Raw genomic sequence first — 27,480 nt, 5'->3', positions numbered from 1 at the left:
CAAGCAAGGGACAGGGCAGGATGTAGCGTTGAAGGGAAAAGTATAGTTAAACAGTGCAGCACATCACCTTGTACTCATGGAAGGTCCACTTAAGTCTGGAAAATAAATCTATGACTATTTGAGCACAAAGCATCATGTGATTTAAAGATAGGGGAAAGCAGACTCAGACCAGTTTCAAGGAAGAGACGTTAAGTGGATAGAGTGGTAAAGAAAGGGTATGGCTTACTTGCTTTCATCAATTGGGCTTTCAGTATACATAGTAAATAGGAGCAGGAGTGGTCCACCTGGCCTGTCGTGGCTGGTCTGGCCGTGGACTCATCTCCACTTACCCGCCTTTTCCACGTTAAACTTAATTCCCCAATTCTTCAAAATTGTACCTATGTCTTAAATACTTTTAATGAGGCAGCCTCCACTATTTCAATGAGGAGAGATTTCCACCGATTCACCACACTCTGGGGTAAAGCAGTTCCTCCTCACCTCTGTTCTAAATCCACTTTCCAAATCTGGTTTCTATAAGATCCCCTCGTTCTTCTAAATTCCAGTGGCACCACTCCAGATGACTTAATCTCTCCTCATAGGCTAAACCCCTCACCTCTGGAATTAACCTGGTGAGCCACCTCTGCATCACCTCCTTCCTCAAGTAAAGAGACCAGAACTGCACACAGTACTGCAGATGTTACTTCGCACCAGTTGCACCAGAACTTCCCTGCCCTTACATTCAATCTCATGAGCAATGGCCAACATTCCATTTGCCTTCTTGATCACATGTTGCTCCTACAAACCAACTTTTTGTGATTCATGCACATGCATTCCCTCTTTATAACAGCATGCTGTATTCTTTCACCAAGTAAATAATAATCTGCTTAACTATATTTTATTCCAAAGTAGAAGACCTCACATTTACCAGACCCTTGTCCATTCACTAATACTATCTATACTATGCAGACTGCCTTTGTCTTCCACACAATTTGCTTTTCAATGCAGTTCAGTGTCATCTGCAACCTTAAATATGCTATATTTGGTCTCCTTCTTCAAATCATTAATTCAGGCCCAGCTCCGATCCCTATGGCATTTCACACACTACTGATTGCCAACCAGAGAAAAACACTCATTTATCCTATTGGCTAACCACTCCTCTATCCATACAAGTCGGGAAGTCATGCTGCTTAAAAGTTCGGTGAGGCCACATTTGGATTGTTTGTGGATTTCTGGTCACTGTATATCTGTATTAAAGGAAGGATGTGGGAGGTTTGCAGAGGGTGCAGAAGGGGTTCACCAGGATATTGCCTAGATTAGAGAGTATTAGTTGTAAGGAAAGGATGATGAGCTTGAATTATTTTCTCGAGCATCAGGAGGCATAGGAGAGACCTGATAGTTGATGAGAGACAGAGATAGGGGAGACAGTCAGTCTTTTTCCCAGGATGAAAATGTCAAATAGTAGAGGACATAGGTTTATGATGAGAGAGGAGAGTTGAAAGATGTGTGAGGCAAGCTTTATTATCGAGAGAGTGGTGGGTGGCTGGAATGTGCTACCAAGACTAGATGTGGGATAGATCCAATGGTTAGATTTAAGGGGCATTTAGACAGACACATAAACATTCAGGGAATGGAGTGATATAAACAGGCAGCAGGATTTGTTTAATTTGACATCATGGTCAGCACAGATATTGTGGGTCAAAGAATCAGTTTCTAGGTTGTATGGTTTCATGAGCTGTATAAAGTTGTGAGTTCAAGGGGAGAGAGAACAAGTACCCTCTCAAGGGAGTGGGAAACAGCATTCGGTGAGTTTAAACGGAACAGGAAATGCTATGCGGTTTGAAGGGAAAGAAAAGAGAACACAGCAACTTCAAAGTGGATGATGAACAAAACCCTGTCATTTTAACAGAGCCCAATGAATATGAAGTGTGGGGGATCAGTGCCTCACAAAACAGAATGCAGGGAAGGGGACTGTGAAAGTGAAACCAAGGAGATTAAAGGGATTGGTAAACAGAGCCTCAATGTATTTAAACAGAGCATGATGAAAAAACTGCATTTAAAGAGCAATACAGAAGATGTTGAGTTTAGACGGAGTGGGAAAGAGAAGCTGCTGAGTTTAAAGTGAGGAGTAGGCAAAAATGGTCATTCCAAGGAGAACTGAGCTAGGGCCTTTTGTGTTTTTTTTCCACATGGATGTGGGGATATGATTAGAAAGTATGCAGAAAATCTATCAGTAGTGGTGGTAGTGTAGCCCGAGGCTACAGAATGATCATGATCAGATGGTAAAATTGGGCAGAGTAATGGCAGATGGAATTTAATCCTGGTAAGCATGAGGTGATGCATTTTTGGAGGATTAATATGGGTAGGCGTGCATTTTGCATGGTCGGATCCGAGGAAGTATTGATTGACAAAGGGATGGTGTACAAGCCCAAGAATCCAGCAAGGACTGTATTCCCTTATCCCAATCTCGTTGTGAGTTGTCTCAAGGATGAGAATTTCTACACTCGATTTTGAAATGCCTACCTTCATTCTGGACAGTGGTTTACTTGGTTGGTGAGGATGGAAAAGTGGATCAGGGAGATGCACAGGGAATGGTCCCTTCAAATTGTAGAAAGAGTAGGGGAGGGAAGATGTGTGTGGTGATGGAATTGTGTTGGAGATGATGGAGAGAATGATCTGTTGAATGTGGAACCCAATAGTATAGAATGTGAGGACTAATGAAATTCAATGGTTGCTCTCTCTGGGACAGCAGAAATGCAGGACATAGACAAATGCAGTCAAGGTTTCTACGCTCTGTGATTACAGAAAGAAGGTAGACAATTGAGATAGCATGGGAATCTATAGTTTGGAATTGATTTTTGTAGCAGCCTGTTTCCTGAGATGGAGATGGAGAGATGTGGGATAGATCCGATGGTTAGATTTAAGGGCCATTTAGACAGACACATAAACATTCAGGGAATGGAGTGATATAAACCTTCTACAGGCAGCAGGATTTGTTTAATTTGACATCATGGTCAGCACAGATATTGTGGGTCAAAGAGTCAGTTTCTAGGTTGTACAGTTCCATGAGCTGTATTTAACGTAACACTGTGAGTTCAAGGGGAGCAAGAACAAGTGCAGTCTCAAGGGAGTGGAAAACAGCATCCCGTGAGTTTGACCAGAACAAGAAATGCTCTATGGTTTGAACAGAAAGAAAAGAGAACACAGCAACTTCAAAGTGGATGGTGAACAAAACCCTGTCATTTAAGAAGACATTATAACAAATTTTATGGCCCAAAGGGCAAGAGAGATGGCGTCTTGATGGATTTCAGTTGCTTTGGTGTTGTTGTCTGCTAGCTCTGGGTAAGCTCTGAAGCTCTCCTATGAGTTGTTAACCAGAGTCTGAGATGGAACATACAAAGGTGAGAGCATGATGGAAATTGGCAGCAAAGGGATGATATTTTCGAGTTCTACAGAAGTGCAATGGCTGATAGATCAGAAAAAGACTTTAGAGAGTAGGTCCACGTAGGACTAGGACAAAAATCTTTCCACAAACCCCATAAAAAGGAAAGCATAGGATTTGTTGTACCTTTTATCTGGAGAGTTGAATTGAGCAGAAGGAGAAATTGTTCAATTTGTGAATGAATTCAGCCAGGCAGTTGGTGATGGAGGAGAAGGATAGGCTTCTGTACAAGGAAGGAGGAGACAGCCATTAAAGCCTCTTGATATGGAGTGGAGAGGTAGAGGGATTGTACATCTATGGTGAAGATCAGCACATTGGTACTAATCATACTGGCAATGAAGATTTTGTTTCCTGAAAACATTTGCCTGTATTTTATGAATTTTGAGCTGCTGTTAATGAAAAACACCTTAAAATTTTCCGATCATATATTTTTTTTTAGCTATAACCTATTGTTGTGATTTCCTGTCATATTTTAAGTCTACCAATAAGCTCTTTTGGTCAGTCCAAGCATGTCTGTACATGCACTCAGTGCAGGTGCTAGTAAAATATTGTCTTATGTTTAAATATATTGTTAAGAATTTTCTTGACAACTGCAGAGCACCAAACTACATCCAGCTGATTAACAACATGCTTCAAGCATACAAAACCATGAGGTCCACGTCATTGACAATTCATTTTCTGTATTTGCGCTTGGACTTCTTCCCTGCTGATCTTGGTGCAGTCAGTGACGAACATGGTGAAAGTTTTCACCAGGACATTAGAACCATGGAAACGTGGTATCAGGGCAACTGGAATCCATCAATGCTGCCCAACTATTGTTGGACATTGACACGAGAGGCATCAGATGCTGAATTCAAATGAAAATCAACAGCAAAACATTCTTAGGTCAGTTTCAGGGGTCCTCTACTGAATCCGGAGCTCTCGTTGTAGCCTCCTCTACATTGGAGAGATTGGACTCAGGCTGGAAGATTGCTTTGTTGAGCATCGTTGGTCTGTCCACAGCAAAAACAAGTTATTTCCAGTGGCCAACCATTTCATTTTCAAACCCCATTGCCACATTGACTTGTCTGTCCATGGACTCATGCACTGCTAAACCGAGGCTACCCGTAAATTGGAGGCACGCTCTTCAACTAGATGGTCTTAACATGGACTTTACCAATTTCCATTAACCCTCTCCCCAGTCTCTCTTCCATGTCCCTCTGTCTCCTTTTCTCCAGCTCACCACCACTTTCCCTTCTCCTGAGAGCATCTATCTTAACCATCTGCCCAGGGCCGGTGCCAGACTATTTTGCACCCTGGGCAAGGCCAACTACTTGCACCCACCCCCCCCCAAAAATTAAAGTCTTACCTGCGAATGTTCAGAGGGTCACTGCGGAAATCGGAACCATCCACCCATGCTTTAGTGTTGAACAGGAGGTCCAGGGGGAAGCAGGGAGGAGGGAGCGAGGAGAGGGGGAGTGGGGAGGGGTTAGCAGGGGTGGGGGGAACCAGGGACTGAGGAAGGATGGAGAGGGGACCAGAGGAGAAGTGGGGGTGGGGTGGAAAGCAGAGACTGGGGGGGGGGGAGAAACAAGGTGGGAGAAGTAGGGAGGGATGTGTGGGGATCGGGGAGGGAGAGGGAAAAAGAGACCAGGGAGGGAAGGGGAAATGGGGACTGGGGAGGGAGGGGGAAGCAGAGACCGGCAAGGGAAGAGAAGATACCAGGGAGGGGGGGAAGCAGATATCAGGGAGGGAGGAGCTGGGAGAGAGGGAGGGCTGCAGCGGCCAGGCATCGAGCCAGTGTGGTCTGAGCTGAGCAAGGATGTTTGCACACACCCCCCCCCCCCCCACTCTCGTGGAGCCGTTATACCGTTGCCCTCTCCGAGCCCCTCACGCACTGGACAGTGTATCCCCCCAAAAAAATTAGTCTTACCTGATCGGTGTATTGGGTTGGGAGTCTGGGACACTCCACCAACACATAGCCTCACTTGAGCTGAACTTGTCTGACAGCTCAGTGTAAGTAAAGAGTGTCAAGATTTTGAAAACATTCCAAGTTTTCAAACCAGTCAGCAAAAAAGCCTGCCATGTAGGCCCAAAACAGCTGCCTGGGCCGAGGAGCAGAGCACGCACGCGTCCCAGCCTGAGAGGCAATTTCAAACCAGAATCAGTCTCCGGCAGTGAAACTCTAGCGAGGGTATAGGGCACGGAGGGGGAGGGAACCACCTGGCCCCAACAACATCGAACCGCTACTCTCACACTTACTCTTGCAGAAACATATAGACTCTGGAAAACTTCAAAGTCAAAAGCCGTACTGTCCAACCTAATGCAGGACGTCTGGCCACCCTGACTGTGCCCCTCTGAGGTCTGTGCTCTAGGTGGGTGCCTAGTTCATCTAATGGTAGCGCCGGCCCTGCCTCTGCCCCGATCACTTCACACTTTCTTTCTCTTGTTCACCCCAACCCTCTGTATACATCTATCACCTGCTAGCCCGTGCTTCTCCCCCTTCCCCATTCCTCTACATCCCGACCTTTTTATTCAGCCATCTGCCTGATTTTTGGCACTCCTGTTGAAGGGCTCATGCCCAAAACATTGCCGGCCTATTGCTTTCCTTGGATCCTGCCTGACCTGATTTTTTTCCGGCTCTTCTATAAACTGTCTTAAACTGAACCCTCATGTTCTCTGTTGATATAAAGAACTCCATGATACCAGTGGAAGAGATGGGGAGTGCTCATCAAAACGAATCCCTCAAACAACATCACAGATTTGGTGTCAGCTCAATATCACACAGCCCTTTGCTCGGGCTTGATATACACAGCTTGGCCACAAGGTTTTCTGTGTCACTCAGCAACCTAGACTAAAGAAACCCCATAGCATTTCAGGGATTCTTTGTATTTGGAATGGTAGGGTAGCAGTTAGTGCCACGTTAGTAAAGTGTCAGCAAGGCAGGTTCAAAACCAGCACTAGATGTAAGGAGTTTGTACATTCTCCTCCCATGTCTGTGTGGGTTTCCTCCGGGTGTTCTGATTTCCTCTCACATTCCAAAAACATACTGGATTTGTTGGCTAATGGGTGTGTTTGGACAGCATTGGCTTGAGGGCCAGAAGGGCCTGTTATCACGCTGTATCTCTAAAAATTAAAATTAAAAAAATTGCAAGGTTGCTACAAGTTTGGTGAAAGCTGCTATAAGCAGAAATTATATTTACACCAAAGAGCAGAATTCTGTCATTCCAGTCTCAGTTGCAAGAACAAGCCATTCACAGTGCTTTTCTCCAAACCTTGTGGAGTTTTGCCCATCCCTAAACCCTTGCGTGAAGCAGGGAAACAGTTCACGTCCCACTTGGAGAACATGGATTCTGGATGGAAGCTGCTCACAGAAAAAAATTCTTTGAGACCAGCTCAAATTAGACACAACTATATCAGTAAACAGCTTCAGAACTGTTTAATATCAATGCAGTGGGTTCAGTTACATTTCTGATCATTGATGACGGCATGTGCACATTTGGGGGTTTCAGGGATGCCTTTCATTGACTTGTGTCTAGTCAAATACTTAAATATTTTCCCTTCCCATTGTTTCCCACAGGCCACTGCCCCCAGTGTGCGCGTTGCCTATCTTGTCCATTGTATTGTGGTGTTGTAGGGAAGAATTCATGGTTTATTTCTGGAGACCTGCACATCACTTGATGATGTAAAAGACAGCCATTCCTATAACCAGATGCCTCTCATTACAGCCTTTTCTATCTCGAGTTGGAGATAAAAAAAATTTCCATTGTTATCCCCCCTAGAAACTTCTGCTTGGACTGTTACAAAAGCCCATCCACTTTTCAAAGGGTCTCTGGAGAAGGAAGTCTCACCTGGTCTGAACCTACACAGAGCCATTGAGTGATACAGGGCAAACAGGCCTTTCAGCTCACTGAGTTTATGACAACCATCACTCATTTACACTCATCCCGTGTTTGACACTTCTTAGATTTTACCCCCTCACCTAAATACTCGGGGCAATTTACTGCAGCCAATTAACCACTGACGTCACACATCTGCATATAATTCCAGCTCACCCCCAATTGCTTGACATCAAACTGACCCAGAAAAGCCATCAGGTATATTGGTCTCTGTAACACCACCTATTGCTAACCCAAGCTAGCGGTAGATGCAGTGCACAGGCTATTTCAATAGTGGTAGGCACCAGTGTTACTCTCCAGACGGATGGCATCAGCATAAACTTTTCCGGTTTCTGCTAACCTGCACCCTTATCTCCCTTCCTTCCCTTCCCCCTGTCAGCTCTCTACCCCTTTCCCTCTCCATTCACTGAGCCATCCCTCCTCCCCTTGATTGCTGCTGTGCCCTTCTTCACCTATTACCTCCTGCCTTTGCGACCACGCCTCCCTCTTACCTTTTTTATTCAGACACCTGCCAACATTTTTCCATACCTCGATGAAGGGCTCAAGCCCGAAATGTTGGTTATGCAATTTTATCTTTGCTATCTAAAGGACATTGTTTGACCTGCTGAGTTTCTCCAGCTTTGCGCTTTTACTTCAACTACAGTGTCTGCAGACTTCCATGCTTTACCAGTGTTACATTATCAATTAATTTGAGTGGCCTACTATAATATCAGCTCTATGTAATATTATAATTAGCCCAACTGTCAAGGCTTGACTGGGAGCTTTGATCATCCTGAATACCACTGGCATCCACAGAACTGTGTGACTGTAGCCTTTTCCACTCCATTCTCTTTGCAAACTAGCAAGCCTGTGAACCCTTTGGATATTTCATGTGGCTCCACCTTTGCACCAACTATTCTTGTCCACTTGAAGAGACTTTTGTTCCCAATTAACAGCCCCCACCATCCTTCTCTGTGCAGACAGAAGTGAGCAAACTGTATTTCCTTTGCACCTTCCCCAGCTCTAGGATATCGTAGGATAGCTAACAGCCAGGATAACACCAGTTGAAGATGGCCACTGTAGTTGTTAATGTGCACACAGAAAGCTCCCACTAACAATCAGTGCAGTGAAGTGGACTGAAGGGTAGATATTTGCACCAGGGCATTAAGGAGAAATCTTTTTCTCCTGGTGTCATTGGTACGAGGATCTCATATTTCCACTAAGAGAAGCGATGGGGGCTTGGCTAATGACTCTTCCAAAAGTTGGAACCTCTGACAGTTCTAGAGTATAGCTATGGGTCCATTGAGCAGCGCAGGGTGAGACTTGACTTGCAGAACACACAAGTACTGGAGAAAATCAGCAGATCATGCAGCTCCTAGAGAAAGAAAAAGTCAGTCAACATTTCCGGCCTGGGGGGACTCGACTTTCTGACTTCAAAAATATAGAACTCCCAGGGGTTAAGAAATGCTCTTCAATGGGTTTTTTTAAACTTACTTAAATTGAATGACAAAAGAATACAGTTCCAAAAACAAACACATGGGTAATCTGGACATTCAAATGTAGACTCACAGCTCAGTTAATGAGTTCCACAAGATGCTTGTGTTTGTATCCCAACTGTGACAGGCTGTTAAATAAGAACATTCTAAAAAACACCAGTAAGCCAGTGCATTTCAAGAGAAGATGGGCCAACCCTCCCTCCCTCGTCTGAGGAGATATTGTCTAATACTGGTGTGTGCTACAAGTTAGTGGCACTTCTTAGCCCACGCCTGAATGTTATCCAAGTCATACTGTGTGCATTTGCTTCATTTGCTGAGGAATTCAGAACAGAATTGAGCCTTGTGAACATCCCCTGGCCTTGTGATGAAAGGAGGGTCACTGGTGAAGCAGCTGAAATTAGTTGGGCCCAGGGCACTGCTCCGAGTTTGATGAGCAAAAATTACTCAGAACTTTGCTTTTATAACTGCAAAACAGGAAGGGGAAATACTCTGCAGGACAATATGATAAATGGTATATGGGGCATCAGCCTCTCCCCACCTTCCCCGGATAAATGGACATGGAAATGCAGTATATGGAAATGCAGATGTATCTTTAAGAGCCAACGAATCTTCAATGCATTCACAAATACTATACAACATTCCTCAGGCACAGGGACCAGATTTATACACAATATTTCAAATGTGGTTTTATCAGGCATTCATATTATTTCAAGGAAACATTTTGACTCTAATTAATAAAGGCCATCATAATATTTGATACAATTGCATGTTAACTTTCAGTGTTCTGTGCAGGTCTCTCTGATCATCAACGTTTTTCAATCTCTCATCAGTTTATAAATCTTCTCCTCTCCTCTGTTTTTTTTCCTACCAAAATAATCATCTGATATGTTTCCATATTATGTCTGCCTGGTCTTTACCCATGCATTTGCACATCTATATCCACATGAAGCTTCTCTGCATTCTCCTCAGAACTTGCATATGCCAGCCAGCTTTTTATTCACCAGGCTTGTACATATGTCACCTGATCTTCTCCTGCAAATCATTGATTCAGATTGTGAGCATCTGGTACCAAAGAACCAACCTTTGCAGCTATCATAACTATGTAAGGCATTCCTTAAACCTTCTCTCTGCTACCTGACTAAATTCAGAATCAGAATTTATTGTCATGAACAAGTCATGAAATTTGGTGTTTTGTGGCAGCAACATTGATTGTGCAGACATTCATATTATAACCATCTTATGATATTACTATAAATAATTAAAAATAGTAAATGCACGAAAAGTAAGGCAGTGTCTTTCAGGAATTGATCATTCAAGAATCTGATGGCAGTGGGGAAGAAACTGTCCTTGTGCTGTTCAGTGCTTATCTTTAGACTCCTGTACCTTTTACCCGATGGTAGCACAGTGAAGAGGGCATGATCTGTGTGGTGGGGGTGGGGGGTCTTTGAGGATAGAGGGTGCTTTTTTAAGACACTGCCTCATGTCAATGTCCTCGATGGAGTAAAGTCTGGTGCCTGTGATGTCGGAAGCCGAGTTAACAACCCTCTGGAGTTTATTCTTGTCCTGAGAGTTGGCACCTCCATACCAGGCAGTGATGCAACCAGCCAGAATGTTCTCCACAGTACACCTTTAGAAGTTTTCAAGATCTTTCGGTAACAAACTGCATCTCCTCAGACACCTCACAAAGTACAGCCAAGCCGCTGGCAAGCCTTCTTTGCGATTGCATCAAAGATGCTAACTTCTCAGTTGCTTGACTACCCCACCCCATGTGTTCCAATTCTTGTTTAATAACCTCTTGGTTTAAAAGCCTTCTGAAAGTCCAGATATACCACATCCATCGATCCTCCCTTATCTATCCTGCAGTTACAGGTTTCTCAAACATTGCTGTCATAGATCTATGATTCCAGTCAATCTCATCATTATTTTCTAATTTGTCTTTTTCTGCTACCTTTATAATAGGGTCTAGTAGTTTCCATTAACAATAGGCATTGGGGTAACAGGCTCCTGCTTCTCAGTTCTTTTCTTTAGTCATGGATTTGATCTGTTATTTCCAATCCATTGGAATCAGTCTCTAAGCTATGGAGGTTTGGAAGATTAATGCTTGCGCATTCACTCTCAAAAGTGCTTTCTTTAAACTCTTAGGATGCAAGGGTTCTGGGATCTATTACCTTTCAGTCCCATTCATCTCCAGTTTCCTGGCCATTCCCGACAAAGTGCTCAGGCCTGTGTCATCGACTGCCTTTTGCATCCTATGGATGCTGCATGAGCTGCTGAGTTTCTCCAGCAGTTTTTGTGTACTGCACTAGACCTCAGCCTCTGCAAAATTTCTTTCACTGATCCTCTCCCAGATTGTTACCATCTGGGACCAGAGAACCAACCTCTGCAGAATCCCATCAGTTGCGGCCATCCCAACCATGTCAGCTCCTTGTTCCTCAAGATCCATTGTCCACACCTAGCAAGTGGTAGTGGTGGATACAATTACATTTAAAAGATATTTCCCGGTGACTTGGATAAGAAACGTCCAGTGGGATAATGGCCAAACGCAGGAAAATGAGACTTGCTCAGGTAGACAACTTGGTCAGCATAGATGATTTGGGCTGAAAGGCCTGCTTCTGTGCCATAAAACTCCCTGACTATCCCTGCATACTTTGTATACTTTATAAGAAAATTAAATTATTCTGAAGATTTAATCAGTCCTCTACATTTGTTTCTAATTTCTTTATTTATGCCATGGTTTATATCAATTGAGTGCAGGTTTCTTCTTTGGCTTGGCTTCGCGGACGAAGATTTATGGAGGGGGTAAAAAGTCCACGTCAGCTGCAGGCTCGTTTGTGGCTGACAAGTCCGATGCGGGACAGGCAGACACGATTGCAGCGGTTGCAAGGGAAAATTGGTTGGTTGGGGTTGGGTGTTGGGTTTTTCCTCCTTAGCCTTTTATCAGTGAGGTGGGCTCTGAGGTCTTCTTCAAAGGAGGTTGCTGCCCGCCAAACTGTGAGGCGCCAAGATGCACGGTTTGAGGCGTTATCAGCCCACTGGCGGTGGTCAATGTGGCAGGCACCAAGAGATTTCTTTAGGCAGTCCTTGTACCTTTTCTTTGGTGCACCTCTGTCACGGTGGCCAGTGGAGAGCTCGCCATATAACAGGATCTTGGGAAGGCGATGGTCCTCCATTCTGGAGACGTGACCCATCCAGCGCAGCTGGATCTTCAGCAGCGTGGACTCGATGCTGTCGACCTCTGCCATCTCGAGTACAGGTTTAGATGGATGGAAACAGGTGTAAGATATAAAATAAAGGTGAGATAGAAAGGGTCATAGATTCTAAATGCTTTGTGCAATGCTACTACAGTGCCAGCAACCTGGGCTCAAACCTGGCGCCGTGTGTAAGGAGTTTGTATGTTCTCCTCATGTCTACGTGGGTTTCCTCCAGGTGCTCCAGTTTCTTCCCACCCTTCTAAAATCTACGGGGTTTGTAGGTTAATTGGTGTATTTAGGTGGCATGGGATCATGGGACGGAAGTGCCTGTTACATTGCTGTACGTCTACATTTTTTTTTAAAAGGAGTAATAAATGGCGGGGGGATACAGGAAATTTTAATTAAGTAGAGGCTGGAGGGCTTAACAGTGAAAGAAGGGAGCAGTTGCATCAGAGGGAGTAGTGTAAGGGAAAGAGGGATTAGAGTGAGGAAGTAAAACACAGAAGTCTGCAAAAATAAAAACATAATGCTGGAGAAACTCAGCAGGGCAAACAGTATACTTTATATAGCAAAGATAAAGATACATAACCAATATTTCAGACCTGAGCCCGTCATCAAGGTATGAGCAAAGTGTAGGTAGGCGTCTGAATAAAATAGTGGGGGTGGGGGAGGGGCACGGTGGGGAGCATAGACCCACAGGCAAGAGGTAATAGATGGATAAGGGAGGGAAGGTACAACAGCAAACAGAGGGAGAGGAATGGAGAGGGAAGGGAGTGGAGAGCTGGAGGAAAGAAGGCAGAGGGATCGGGAAGAGAGGCAGAATGGGGAGTCGTCTAGCAGAAAATGGAGATATCGATATTAATGCCATCTGGTTGGAGAGTACCCAGATGGAATATAAAGTGTTGCTCCTCCAATTTACAGGTAGCCTTGATTTGGCAGCACATGAGTGGGGCACAGAATTGAAATGGTTGGCCACTTTAATTGATGTGGATAAAGCGAAGATACTCAGTGAAGTGATCTCCAAGTCTGTGTCCAGTGTCTACAATCTAAGAAGGCCACAACGGGAGCACTGGATGCAGTAGATGAGTCAAGCAGTTTACAAGTTAAGAGTTGCTTCACTTGGAAGGGCTGTTTGGGACCCCAAATGGTGCTGAGAGAGGAGGTGTGGGCCCAAGCGTGGCACTTCCTGTGGTCACAGGGGAGGAAGCCAAGGGAGGGGGGGAGAAGTAGTGGGAAGGGATGAGTGAACAAGGGAGCTGACCCTATGGAAGGCAGAGAGGCGAGATGTGTCTGGTGGTGGGATCACGTTGCAGGTGATGGAAATTTAGAGAGGGAGGTCTGGAGTGGGTGCAGAGGAGTGAGGCAGTAGGTGCTGGAGGGGATACAAGGATGGGGAGGGCAGTAAGTGCTGAATAGGATACAAGGATAGGAGAAGTGCAGAGAATGGAGGGATGGAAGTGCTGGAGGTTTACAGTGTAATGCAGGACTATAGAGAATGAAGGGGTTACAGGGATAGGGAGTGGTGTAGGGGCTGAAGGGTTGACAGGGATCAGAATTGCTGGAAAATGTTACAGGTTTATGGAGGGAGTATGAAGAATGGAGGGGTTACAAAGATAGGGTGGGGTATAGGGGCTGGAGGGGTTTCAGGATTAAGAAAGGGTGAAGAAGTTGCAAGAAGTGTGAAGGATGGAGGAGGTGACAAGGTTGTAGAAATAGAGGTGTGCAGGACTTGCCTCATCCTGAAATGAAGTCCATTCCTTTGCATCTGCTGCCACACTTGCTGAGTTCCCCCAGCAGTTTGTTTTATGATCCAGATTCTTTGTGTCTCTGCACTGACAAATCGGCTAATGTTAACCAGGAAGGGTTTAAACCAGCTTGACAGTGAGAAAAGCAGCAAATGGAGGGGTTGAGAGGAAGGTAGAGGTTAGGTCGAGTGAGTCTGAAAGGAAAGCCAGGCAGGGCTTGGTTAATGAACACAGTCAGACTGATGGGCTGAAGTGTGTTTATTTCCATGCAAAGAGTATGACAGGTAAGGCAGGTGAACTCTCAGCCTGGGTTCATAGATAGAACTATGATATATAGTCTTTATAGTAACTTGGTTGAGAGAGGGGCAGGACTGGTAGCTCAACATTCCAGAGTTCAGAAGTAAAAATGGTGAGGGTATGGCATTGCTGATGAGGGAGAATATCACAGTGGCACTTAGATGGACAACCTGGAGGGTTCATCCAGTGAGGCAATATGGGGAGAACTCTGGAATAAGAAATGTGTTATCACTATGATGGAGTTTAGCAATGGGCTTCTCAACAGCCAATGGAAGATAGGACAAGGGATATGGAGCAGGATATACAGAAATGTAAATGTGTCAGGGTTGTTGGTGTTGAATTGTTTATCAAGAAACAATGATAAACCTCATCTGCCAAAGTTTCCATGCATGGTGTATTGTAATGTGTGATTTTAATTTCCGCAGCACTGAGTATCAGAAGTTTGGAAGGGGCAGTATTTGTTCATTGCATAAGGGAGGGTTGCTTGAAACAGTATGTAGTCCAACTAGGGAAGGGGACTTACTGGAACTTATATTGGGAAATGAGCCAGGCCACATAATCTGAATTTCAGTGGGGGAACATTTTGGGAATAGTGATCATAACATTGCATAATTTCAGATAGCTTTGGATAAGGATAAGTGTTACCTTTAGAGAGAAGGCAAATTACATTCATAGGCAGATGTTAGAGGGAATAGGTTGGGAGCAGGTGCTAGTGAGTAAGAACAATCTGACATATGGAGTTGTTTGTAGACCAGATGGTCAGAATTTAGGACCAACATGTTCCAATCAGAAAGAAAGACAAGGATGGCAAGATTTTGAGAATCTTGGATGATGAGAGATCTTATAAATTTCATCAAAAGAGAAAAAGAAGCATGTTTAAAGTTCAGGAAGCACAAATTCAACAGGGCTCGAGGAATGTAAAGGAAGCAGGAAAAAAAACAAATTGGGTGAAACACGAAAGTATGCAGACACTGTGATTGCAGTCAAAACACAAGAAATGCTGTAGGAACTCAGCCATCTTGCAGCATCTATAGGAGAAGATATATTACCAATGTTTTGGGCCTAAGCCCTTCCTCAAGGTATGAGTGAAAAAAAACAGGCATAGAATTTAAAGGCTGGGGTGTAATGGAATATTTGGGAGATAAATTGGTAAAATTGGAGTAGGTTACATATATACACACACTTTAAAACAGATCTTATTTGAAATATTGAAGAATTAATATTCAGTGAATTTACAGAAACTATGGAGAATGCTGTGCTCATTTCACAAATAGGTGCTAATTGAAATGACATCATTAAAGCAACAAGCAGGAGACGGTCTGGCTGTTAAAAGCTCTTTGCAAAAGTTTTGACAGACTGCATAGAAAGGTCACTCCTTGGTTTTTGTTTACCTAAAGACAACAGCTTGAGCAAGAAGATCAACTCCCATTGTTTATTGGAGAAGGTCAGGGGTTTTGCAAGTGAGAGAGTCACATGGGCTTTGAGAGAGAGAGAGAAAGGGGGACAGCTGAAACAAGCAAACAAGCAGGAGAAGCTGGTTGGAACTGAAACAAACTCCAGAGCGCCAGATGGCTGGAAGAGCTATCTGTCTGATGTTTCTCTTGGAATAAGAGGAACAGAAAGGAACTCTGTGATAACATGAAAGAAAGAGGTTATCATCTGGAGAACCCTGATGGGGCAAGTTTCATCAGCAAGACATTGAGGTGATATATGGCTGTACCTCAGTTATGGAAATCCTAGAACAACAAATCTCTCTGCAAACCCTACGAGAACCTTCCTGAGCAGTAAACATTTACCTTTCGAGCACCAAAGCCTGGTGAACTTTATACATGTTAAATTCTGTGCACAGTATAAGAATTACCTGCAACCAGAGAACTTGGAAGAATGAGAAATGAGATTGAACTGGAAACCAAAGAACTTTTCTTACATTTACACACACATCACATACATGTGCGCTTAGAATTAGAAGGGGGGTTAAATTGGGTTTAGTTAAGTTAATAGAGATAAGTTAAAGTTTGATTCTGTTTATATGTTTAAAGATAAATAAAAAATTTTTGTTTAAGTAACTACTTGTCTTGGTGAATGCATATTGCTGCTGGGTTTTGGAGTCCTTTGGGCTCGTAACAGGGGAAAGAAAGGGTTAAGAATGGGGGAGGGGGAGGAGTACAGACCAACAGATAAAAGGTATTAATTGAGATATGATATGAGGAAAGGTGAGAATTGATTTTACCTCTGTGAAAGGAGACAGGGAAAATAGAAGTGAGAGAGAGAGACAAAGCTAGCTAACATCAGTAATATTTATTTACCTCATATGGACACTGTGAGACCAGCTGAGCTCCTGCAACATTTTTGTCTTTTGAACCACAAATGGGGAATTAGGAGGGTCAAAAGGAACCATGAACTGTCCTTGGTGAATCAGATTACAGAGAATCCCAAGGTATTAAAATCAAGAGGGTAACTTATGACCATTCCAGACAAGGAGGGAATTTATGTCTCTGAGCAGAGGAAGTGGGAGAGTTGCTAATCCACATCAGAATTAACCAACGAGAAGGACATGGAGGGTAGTGACATCAGAGAGAGCTATGCTAATGTCCTAGGGCATGTAGATAAGAAGGAGAGGTTCTGAGCTCTTGAAGAATACAACTCCCCACGATTTTATGTGATCTATCTCAGGTTATTGAGAGAGGACAGGTTGATTCTGGTCAGAGATCTTTCCTTTCTCTTTAACCACATGCAATGCCCCAGAGGAGGGTAAATAAGCAATTTTGTTTATGTAGGAAGGGCAATAGGGGTAAACAAGAAGATTATAGAAAAGTGTTAAGTAAATGACTGGAGAAGATTGAAAGGGATAGGATTTACTCACATGTGGACAAGTTTTCATCAGTGGGACAGTCTTTTTATGGTACCTCTGCATCCAAAATATTATCCTCTGCAATTTCCAACACCTACAACATGATCCCACCATCAGGAACATCTTTTCCTCTCTTCTCTGCCTTCCACAGGGACTGCCCTATCTATGACTCCCTTGTCTTCTTTCCTTCCCACGAATCGCCCCCTTGGCACCTATCCCTGTGACCACACAAATGTTATGCTTGTAGTTTACAGGGGGGTTGGGGGGGGGGGTGGATTAGATGGGATAAAATATGATGTATTTACTTGTATTCTTATTGTAGGACTTATTTTGATTAATAAATAAGATTTGCAAAATAAATAAATCCTATGCTTGTGCCCATACCTCCTCCTTCACCACCATTCTGGGCTTTAAACAACTCTTCCAAGTGAAGCAACACCTCAACTGTGAAAATGCAGGGGTCATCTATTGTAGCTAGTGCTCCTATTGTAGCTTCATCTACATTGGAGAGACTGTACACAGACTGGGAGATTGTTTTGCGGAGCATCTTCAATTTCAAAGATCCTTTTATTGTCACGTAACAATACACAAAAATATTGCATACATGATTTACTTCAACTTTTGTCTGCCATAAGGCAAACAAAGAGTCACCATGAGCAATGCCCGCCACCCTAACAATAAGAGAAAGAGAAAAAGAGAGTCCCTTTAGCAACACCGAGTGTCCATGGATTTGCCTCCAGTGTGCAGTCTCATGGAGTCCTGTCCAAACCATTGGCAGCCTGAGCTCCAGATCCAAATCTCTGACATGATCAGAAAGCTTCCAGCACCTGAGGCCCTTTGGGAGCCCTTCTTGACCTCAGCACTCTCTTGAATCCCGGTTCTGACACCTGGTTCCCAAGAGCCAGTCTCCAGCAGCCCGCTACCTGTGTGAATCCTTCGACCATAAGTCACCAGCCACCCAAAGTCTACATGAATCCTTCATCCTCTGAGCCCTTCACTCATCTACTATCATGGCTATCTTCCCTGTAGGGTTGTCTCCCATGCTTCTTCTCAATAGGGAGAGTTCTCTCTGTTTCTGGTGCCCTGTACTGGTCCGTTGCTCCCCTGGAGTCTGCAACTGCTCATGTATGCTGCCCAGCACAGGCACTGCTATCTTGGGCACTTACCTATGGGCATGATTTAAAATAAAACCTTGGTTCTGTCAGCTGCAATAGTAAGAACTTCCCAGTGGCCAACCATTTCAATTCCACTCTCCACTCCCACACCGATATATTTTTCATGGCCTTAAGCAGTGGCAAACTGAGACTAACTGAAGGAACAACACCTCATATTCTGTCTGTCTGCGCACTTTCCAACAAGATCTTATTAACATCGACTTCTCTGCTTTTTCTGAGGCCCCTCTCCATTTCTCTCTCTTTATTTCCCCTATCCCTCTGTCTCCTTTTCTCCATCTCTCCACCCCCTAACCTCTCCATTAAGAGAGTTTATGCCTTACCCTTATCACTTCCCAGCTTTTTTCCCTTCTGCCCTCAAATGCATATCCATCTATGACCTCTTGCCTGTGGGCCTGTGCTCCTTCCCTATCCCTTACACCACCATTTTATTCAGGTACCTGCCTGCTTTTTGCTTCTACCTTGACCAAGGGCCCAGGCCCAAAATGTTGATTATGTATCTTTGCTACATAAAGAACGCTGCATGACTTCTGAGTTTCTCCAGGACTTTTGTGTATTAAATTACAATCACAGCATCTTCAGACTTTCTTGTCTAACTTCGATAGGGGTTGGTAATGTTTTATAAATGATTGAGTTTATTAAATAGCTGATGGATGAGGATAGGGCAGGGGATGTTCTTTACATGGACCTTAATAAAGCACTTGACAAGGTCCCTCATGGTAGGCTGATACAAAAGATTAAGGCTCATAGGATCCAAAGAGACTTGTGTACACAAAATAGCAGAACCTTTAGGAGCAATGATGTAGAGGGATCTTGGAGTGCAGGTCAATGGATTCCTGAAAGTGGCCACCACAAGTAGAGAAGGTTATAAAGAAGGTTTTATGGCATATTATCCTTCATCAGTTGGGGCATTGGGTGCAAGAGTTAATACGTCATGTCACAAATATATAGAACTTTAGTTGGGACCACGTTTGCAGTATTATGTGGCATTCTGCTCACTCCATTACAGGAAGGATATAGAGGCTTTGGAGAGTCAACCAGGATGTTGCTTGGATTAGAGGATTGACTAACTTGCATAGGTTTCTCTGAAAGCTGAGGGGAGACCTGATAAATAAAATTGAGAGGCATTGATAGTGTTTTACCTGGGATGAAGATGTCAAATGTTATTAAAGGAGGTGTGTGAGGTGAGTTTTATACAAGTGTGTGGGGTGCAGCTGGAATATTCTTCCAGGACTATAGAGGTTGGACAAACTTGGATTGTTTTCTTTCGAGCTTCAGGGGCTGAGGGAAGACCTGGTAGTTTATAATAGTGTGATAGCTCATAATAGATCATGAGATTTTTTTCCTTGGGTTGTAATGTCAAATAGCATTACAGGTGAGACATTCTAGAGTCATTTCGAGACAGATGTATGAACAGGCAAGGAATAGAGGGATATGGAGCTTGTGCAGCAGATGGGTTAAAATCAGCACAGACATCATGACCACAGCCCTCTTCTTATGCTGTACTGTTCTAGACATGGAGGAGGCTGCAAAGATAGAAGAGGTCACAGAGATAAGGAGAGGCGTAGGGGCCAGAGGAGGTTACAGAGAGGGGGGAGGGGGGAATGGAGGAGCCAGAGTTGGTTAGAGAAATAGTGAGAGTGTACGGGTAAAGGGTTACAGAGAGGGAGAGGGTTATGAGTTGGAGGTTAAAGAGCGAGTGATGAGAGATGGAGTTGGAGGGACTGGAGGGGGTTCACAGAGAGGGGTGCTGGGAGTTCACGAGAAACGTAGAGGCTGGAATGGGTTCACAGGGAAGGTGTAGGGGCTGGAGGGGGTTTACAGGGAAGGTGTAGGGGCTGGCGGGGGTTTACAAGAAGTATAAGGCTGGAGGGGTTGACAGGGAGCAGTGTATGGGCTGGAGGGAGTTGACAGGGAGTGGTGTATGGGCTGGAAGGGGTTGACAGGGAGCGGTGTAGGGGCTGAAGTGGGTTACCAGGGAAGGTGTAGGTGCTTGAGAGGGTTCACAGGGAAGGTGTAGGGGCTGGAGTGGTTTACAAGAAAGGGTTTAGGGGCTGGAAGGGGTTCAGGGAGAAGTATAGGGCTGGAGTGGGTTCACAGGGAAGGTGTTGGGGCTGGCGGGGGTTTACAAGGAGCGGTGTAGGAGCAGAAGAGGGTTTACAGGGAAGGTGTAGGAGTGGAAGAGGGTTCATAGGGAGTGGTGTAGGAGGTGGAGTGGGTTCACAGGGAAGTTGTAGGGCTGGAAGGGTTCACAGGGAAGGTGTAGGGGCTGGCGGGGGTTTACATGGAGAAGGGTAAGCCTGGAGGGAGTTCACAGGAAGCGGTGTATGGACTGGAGGGGGTCCACAGAGAGCAGTGTTGGGGCTGAAGTGGATTCACAGGGAAGGTGTAGGAGCTGAAGAGGGTTTGCAGGGAAGGTGTAGGGTTGGAGAGAGTTCACAGGTAGAGGTTTTGGGGCTGGAGGGGTTCACTGGGAGGGTGTATAGACTCCTTGGGTTCACAGGAAGAGGTGTAGGGCTGGAAGGAAGTTCAGAGGGAGAGATGTATGGGCTGGAAGTGGTTCCATTGGGAGTGTTGTTGGGGCTGGAAGGAGATTCTCAGGCTGTGGTGTAGGGGCTAGAAGGGAGTTCACGGCAAGAGGTGTAGGGGCAGGAGGCAGCTGCAGAGATAGGGAGGCCGTGTCAGGGTTGCAAGGCTAGTAAGGGAAGAGGAGAGTTATAAAGCAGTGCTGTCTGGCCAGTTTGAATCATGAACTTCTCAGACAGTCTCACAAACTAAGGAGCTGGAGCCATTTAAAACAAATATTATTAAATTGTAAAACAATCTGATTGGTGTATGATATGAATATATTTAATGGTATTAATATTAAAGGATGAGTGATGAGAGCTGCTTTCAAAAACCACTGGCCAAATGATACACTGGGATCACTGCAAGCCACTTGAGGGCAGCTGAGAGTCAGGCTCATGATATATGCCTGGCACCATAAACAGGCAGAGCTTCCTCGTGAGCACACTGCCTGTAGCTCCACTGCCACTAAATGACACAAGCTACATAACAGCGAGAAGTCCTGCCCCATATTTATCAATGGGATAATAAGCACCACACTATAAATACACATTCAATATCCAACACCTCACTCTGCTTCCATGGTTACAATAAGGACCCCAAAGCACTCTACAAATACAGTCATTACATTGTAGGAAATCAGACTGCCAACTTCTGCATTGAAAGATTCCATAAATACCCATGTAACAATGACTAGACTGTGACATTTATTCTGCAATAAATGATGGCAGTGATAAAGGGATATCTGCCTGTTCACTGTTAACAAAGTATCCTGGGATCAATTACACTCATATGAGTTGGCAAACAGGACCACAGCTAACATCTCATATCAATGACAGAACTCTTGACAGTGCAGCGCTCCCTCAGTACTGTCCCTCCCACAGAGCAGTGCCCCCTCAGTACTATCCTTCTCTCAGTGCAACATTCCCTCATTAATGCTACCTCCCATAGTGTGGGGCTCCTTAGGTATTGTCCCCCCCAAAGGACAGCACACCCTCATTCAGCCCCTCCTCCAGTACAATGCTCCATCAGCAACGCCTATGTTGCGAGGTTGGGTCCCATCCTCAATGCCAATGAACATTTTGGCCTTTGGATATCATCACTCTGCAGAGCTCACAGCTGATCACTGTTGAAAGAGCTGTAATGCTGGGAGCTGATCCCAGAAATTCCTGGCAGGGAGTGAGTACGGTACATTCCTTCATTATGGTCCTGATTGAGTTCCAACACCTTGGGTACCACTTTGAAGAAATCATTCTGTTGGAACTTTTCAGGGTCAATATTATCCATTGTCCATCTCTGAACCCACAGTGCTTAGTGGGGAGTAGGCAGGGTCTAGGGCAATGTCGAGAGGAAATGGAAGGTGGAGAAGGGATTGGAGACAGGAGAGTGGAGAATACAAGGAGCTAGTGGGAGAAGAAAGAAGATTGGGGAGAGGGAAATGGGAGCTTGATGAAGGGATGGGCAGGAAAGGTGACAGGTGAAAAGAAGATTGGACTGGAATTAAAAAGAAGGGATTGAGGAGGAGTGAAGAGGCTGAAGAAGAAGAGAGGGGGTGGAAAGTGTGGCTGACATGAAGATTGGGGAAGGGCAAGAGTGGTGTTTGGAAGGGGAGGTTGGATTAGGCAAGGGGATATCAGATTGGGGAGAAGGGGTTTAGGAACAGGAGTTGGAGAAGAGAAGAAGGGATAGGAGAAGAGGGGAAGGGGGTTGGGGAGAGGGGAAGGGGGTTGGGGAGAGGGGAAGGGGGTTGGGGAGAGGGGAAGGGGGTTGGGGAGAGGGGAAGGGGGTTGGGGAGAGGGGAAGGGGGTTGGGGAGAGGGGAAGGGGTTGAGGGAGAGGGGAAGGGGTTGGGGAAGAGGAGAAGGGGTTGAGAGAGGATTGGGGAAGGTGGTTGTGAAAGGAAGTGATCAAATTGGGGAGAGGAGAGGAGATTGGGATAGAGGAGGGAGGATTAGGAAAGGGATGAGGAGATTGGGGAGAAGGATTAGGGAAGGAGAGAGGATGTAAGGGAAGGTGGTTGAGGAAGAGAAGGTTTGATTGGGAAGAGGAGGGGATTAGGAAAAAACAGAAGGTAATAGGAGAGAAGGTTGAGAAGGATTGAGAAATCCGAGAGGGAGTTCGAGAGGGTGGTTGAAGAAGGGATGATTAGGCTGGGGAGAGGAAAGGGGATTGGGGAAGGGTGACTTGATGTGGGGCAGCCTTGGGTCGAGAGAGGTGAGGTTGGCTCTCGCCCCTCACTCGCCTTCCGTTCGGGGTAAGTGGTCGTTCCCAATCGGGGTGGGATCCGCAGCGGCTGCTGAGAGGACGGGTTGGATGCGTTGCTCAGATGGGAGGTGAACCGAGATTTGGGAGCGGAACAAGAGCTGGGTCGGCGAAGCGGGGGCGGGTGGGTGGATTCCTTCAGACACACACACACAGAGCTGCGTCTTGGGCAAACTCTCCGCGTAAATGCCCAGCGCGCTCGGTGGAAGTTTGCGGGCTCTGCCGTCAACACTGACCTTTCCGGCTCCGTTTCTCTCGGGGGTTCAGGCACTGGCCATAATCCATGCAGTTCAGTAGAAGCAGGGCAAGTGAGAAGAGTCGAGAATGCATCTGTGCTCCCTGGCAATGGGGTGAGTCGGACCTCTGCGCCCCGAGGAGTGTCCTGCTCCTTCTGAGACCCAGTCACGGGAGGTGGGAATTCTGGCCGCTCTCCCTCCGCACACAGTCTAGCGACTCCCGCACTCAAACACCGCCTCGCTGCCACATCCTCGGGCGGGAAGCCGGCGCCGAGCCTGCAGAGAAGGGCTATGGGGAGGTGGGTGCCCACCGTACGCTCAGGCTCAGTCCCCCCGAAATCCTTCTGGTTTGCCGACTGGGCGGGGAGTTGGGTCCGAGTCTGCAGCGGACACCGGAGTTTGAGGAGTTGCCTTGGGCCGCACCAGGAGCTGCGTGTCCGGAGTGCCAGTCAGGACCACACCAGCAGCCGCTGCAGATGTGACTGGTCCCTGTGGCCAGCTGTTGTCCGCCCTGCCTCTTGTAGCGGCTCCTCGGATGACGCTGGGAGCGGTGGTACTCAGGGCGGGGGGAGGAGGGGGGGGAGGAGGGGGGGGGGGTGGGGTGGGGAGCGAGCCAGGGCTTTTGATGCAAGGTGCAAAAAGGTTTCAGGACTAACGGGGGTGCTGTGCTCCCGTCTCCACCAGTTCGCACTCCAGCCTTCCTCCTGTCCGCGGGGGCGAAGGCAGCCCGAGTGATCCCACCCCCGGCTGCCTCGCCGTCGGAGCAGCCGATTCAACCACACATGCCTAGCGCCGCGTCAACGCGTGCTGAGAAACTGTCAGCCTGGAGAGGTTGGGGCTCAAGGCCGGACAGCTTCCTCGACAGCTTCCACGGTGATGGGCTCCCCACTCGCCTGGCCTCTAGCAACTTCCCAGAAGCTTCACACCATCCAGGACAAAGCCCATCTCCCCCGGACACCCACCCCCACCGTCAGCGACAGTGGCTGCCGTGTGAACTGGTGACCAAATGGACCGCACTCACACGGCGAGACACCACCTCCCGAACCCAGCCCTCACCCCCTCCCCCCACCCAGGACGAGGACAGCAGGTGCTGGGAGACACCACCGCCTGCACGTTCCCCCACTCCTGGACAGCGCTGTGTCGTCACTGGGTCTTGGTGAAGGCCATTCAACGCTTCAGGCACCCCATCCCCTCCCCTTCTTCACCAAGGGCTTCAGTGGTTCTGATTCCCACCTTCACCGGGGCAATGAAGAATATGCAGTAAATGTTGGGTTAGACCGGGATCGGCTCATTAAAATGTGCCTCAATCTGCGACCTTCCAGAACCAACACCGATCAGTTAGCCCCACAACTCCCTCCAACATTGACTGACATCCTTGGTTTTTGAGGGATTTGGGGGTATGGTTCAGAAGAAGAGGGAGGTGTATAGCAGATATAGGCAACATGGAGCAAATAAGGTACACGAGGAGTATAAAAAAGGCAAGAAAAACCTTAAGAAAGAAATCAGGAAGGCTAAAAGAAGTCATGAAGTTGGTTTGGCAGATAATGTGAAGGAAAATCCTAAGGGTTTCTACAGGTATATTAAGAGCAAAAGGATAAGGGACAAAATTGGTCCCCTTGAAGATCAGAGTGTTCGGCTTTGTATGGAGTCAAAAGAGAGGAGGAGATCTTAAATGTTTTTTTTTCATCAGTATTCATTCAGGAAATGGGCATGGGAAGTAAGGAAAACAACCAATGAGGTCATACAGATTAAAGAGGAAGAAGTGCTTGCTGTCTAAGAGCAAATAAGGGTGGACTTGAAGGAGGCTAAAATAGAAATTGCAGGGGCTCTGGCAGAAATATTTGAAATCTCCATAGCCACAGGTGTGGTGCCGAAGAATTAAAAGGCTCCAAAATTAACACAGGAAATTATTGGTCAGTGAGCCTGACATCAGTAGTAGATAAATTATTGGATGGTGTTCTAAAAGATCGGCTATACAATTATTTGGATACCCAGAAAATGATTAGGGATAATCAACATGATTTTGTGTGTGGTAGGTCAATTTTAATCAATCTTATGAAGTTTTTCGTGGAGATTATTACGAAGGTAGATGAAGGAAAGGCTTGTCTACGTGGACTTTAGGTGAAGTAGTGAATTGGATTTGACAATGCTGGATGGGAGAAGCCAGAGAGTAGTGGTGGAGGGTTGTTACTAGTCCTCAGGGATTGGTGCTGGGACCATTGTTGTTTGTTGTCTATATCAATGATCTGGATGATAATGTGGTAAATTGGATCAGCAAGTTTGTAGATGACACTAAGATTGGAGGCATTGTGGACAGTGAAGAAGGTTTTCAAAGCTTGCAGAGGGATCTGGACCAGATGGAAAAATGGGCTGAAAAATGGCAGATGGAATTTAATGCAGATAAGTGTGAGGTGTTGCATTTTGGAAGGACAAACCAAGAAATGAGTTGCACAGTAAGTGGGAGGGCATTGAGGAATGAAGTAGAACAGAGGGATCTGGGAATACAGATACATAATTCCCTGAAAGTGGCATCACAGGTGGATAGGGTTGTAAAGAAAGCTTTTGGCATATTAGCCTTCATAAATCAAAATACTGAGTATAGGAATTGGGATGTTATGGTAAAATTGCCTAAGACATTGGTGAGGCCAAATTTGGAGTATTGTGTGCAGTTCTGGTCACTTAACTACAGGAAAGATATCAATAAGATAGAAAGACTGCAGAGAATATTTCCCAGGATGTTGCCTGGACTTCAGGAACTGAGTTACAGGGAAAGGTTAAACAAGTTAGAACTTTATTCCCTGGAGTGTAGAAGAATGAGGGGAGATTTGATAGAGGTATTTAAAATTATGAGAGAGATAGACAGAGTAAATGTAGATAGGCTTTTTCCACTGAGGGTAGGTGAGGTACAAACCAGAGGTCATGGGTTAAGAGTGAAAGGGGAAATGTTTAGGGAGAACATGAGGGGAACTCATGAGTTCCTCAACTTGCTGCGGGCGAGATCAAGGGTATTTAAGTCCAGGTATCTCGATCTCTACATGAAGTCCAGGTACGACCTGCGGAAGATCATCTCTGAAACAAAGTGGCAATTCCAGAGGATGCTAGAGACAGAGACATGCCAGCTATGTCAGGGAGTGCAGGCCATTACAACTACAAAGTGAAGGTGAACACCATAAATGGCTATGATGCTTCATTACCCGATGAGCTGAACACCTTCAATGCTCGCTTTAAGAAGGAGAACCCAACAGTGCCTATGAGAATCTCTGGAAAAGTTGTGGACCCTGTGATATCTGTCTCTAAGGCCAATGTCAGAACATCATTCAAGAGGGTGAACCCTCACAAGGCATCAGGCCCTGACGGCGTACCTGGCAGGATATTGAAAATCTGTGCCAACCAACTAGCTGGAGTGTTCACAGATATTTTTAATCTCTCGTTGCTGTAGTCAGAGGTTCCCACCTGCTTAAAAAAGGCCCAAGAAGAGTAGAGGGAGCTGTCTCATTGACTATCACCCAGTAGCACTAACATCTACTGTGATGAAATGCTTTGTGAGGCTGGGTCATGGCCAGAATTAACACATACCTAAGCAAAGGTCAGGACACACTGCAATTCACTCATCGCCACAATCGCTCCACAGCAGATGCAATATTGCTGGCTCTCCACTCAGCTCTGGATCACCTCAAAAACAACAACTCTACTAATCTTCATCGACTACAGCTCAGCCTTCAACACCATTATTCCTTCAGTGCTGGTCAAGAAGCTACAAACTCTGGGCCTCTGCAACTGGATCCTTGACCTCCTTATCAGAAGACCACAGTCTTTATGAATTGGAAGCAAGGTCTCCTCTTCACTCATTATCAGCATGGGTGCACCTCAAGGATGTGTGCTTAGCCCACAGCTCTACTCACTATACACCCATGATTGTGTGGCTAGGCACATTTCCAATGCTATCTATAAATTTACTGATGACACCACAGTTGTCATCAGAATCACAAACGGCAATGAGGAAGCATACAGGAGGGAAATAGATCAGCTTGTTGAATGGTGTTAAACCAACAACCCTGTGCTCAACATTAGCAAAACCAAGGAGATGAATTTGGACTTCAGGAAGGAGTCAGGGGCTCAGTAGTGGAGAGAGTCAAGCACTTCAAATTCCTGGGTGTCAACATCTTTGAGGATCTGTCCTGGAGCCTCCATGTCAATGAAATTACAAAGACTCACCAGTGGCTATACTTTGTGAGGTGTTTAGGTGATTCGATATGTCACCAAAGACCCTTGTAAACTTCTACAGGTGTAATATGGAGAGCATTCTGGCTGGTTGCATCATTGTCTGGTATTGAGGTGCCAACTCTCAGGACAAGAAAAAGCTGCAGAGGTTTGTTAATTTGGCCTGTGAC

General features: G+C 45.7%; 1 protein-coding gene across 1 annotated transcript in view; it reads right to left on the bottom strand.

The window, feature by feature from the left end:
• The window catches only part of rspo2 (R-spondin 2), a 70,202-nt gene extending 46,565 nt beyond the window's left edge, over positions 1-23,637 (bottom strand). Inside the window, exon 1 of the mRNA XM_069920989.1 lies at positions 23,090-23,637. Coding sequence (XP_069777090.1) covers positions 23,090-23,183 — 94 coding nt within the window. The 5' untranslated portion in view covers positions 23,184-23,637. The remainder of the gene's footprint in view (positions 1-23,089) is intronic.
• Positions 23,638-27,480: the final 3,843 nt, after the last annotated feature.

The sequence above is a fragment of the Narcine bancroftii genome, chromosome 2 (assembly GCF_036971445.1).
Source record: "Narcine bancroftii isolate sNarBan1 chromosome 2, sNarBan1.hap1, whole genome shotgun sequence".
In the NCBI taxonomy this organism is placed as follows: domain Eukaryota; kingdom Metazoa; phylum Chordata; class Chondrichthyes; order Torpediniformes; family Narcinidae; genus Narcine; species Narcine bancroftii.
Note: the sequence above shows the minus strand (reverse complement) of the source record. Positions and strands in the feature narration are given on the sequence as shown.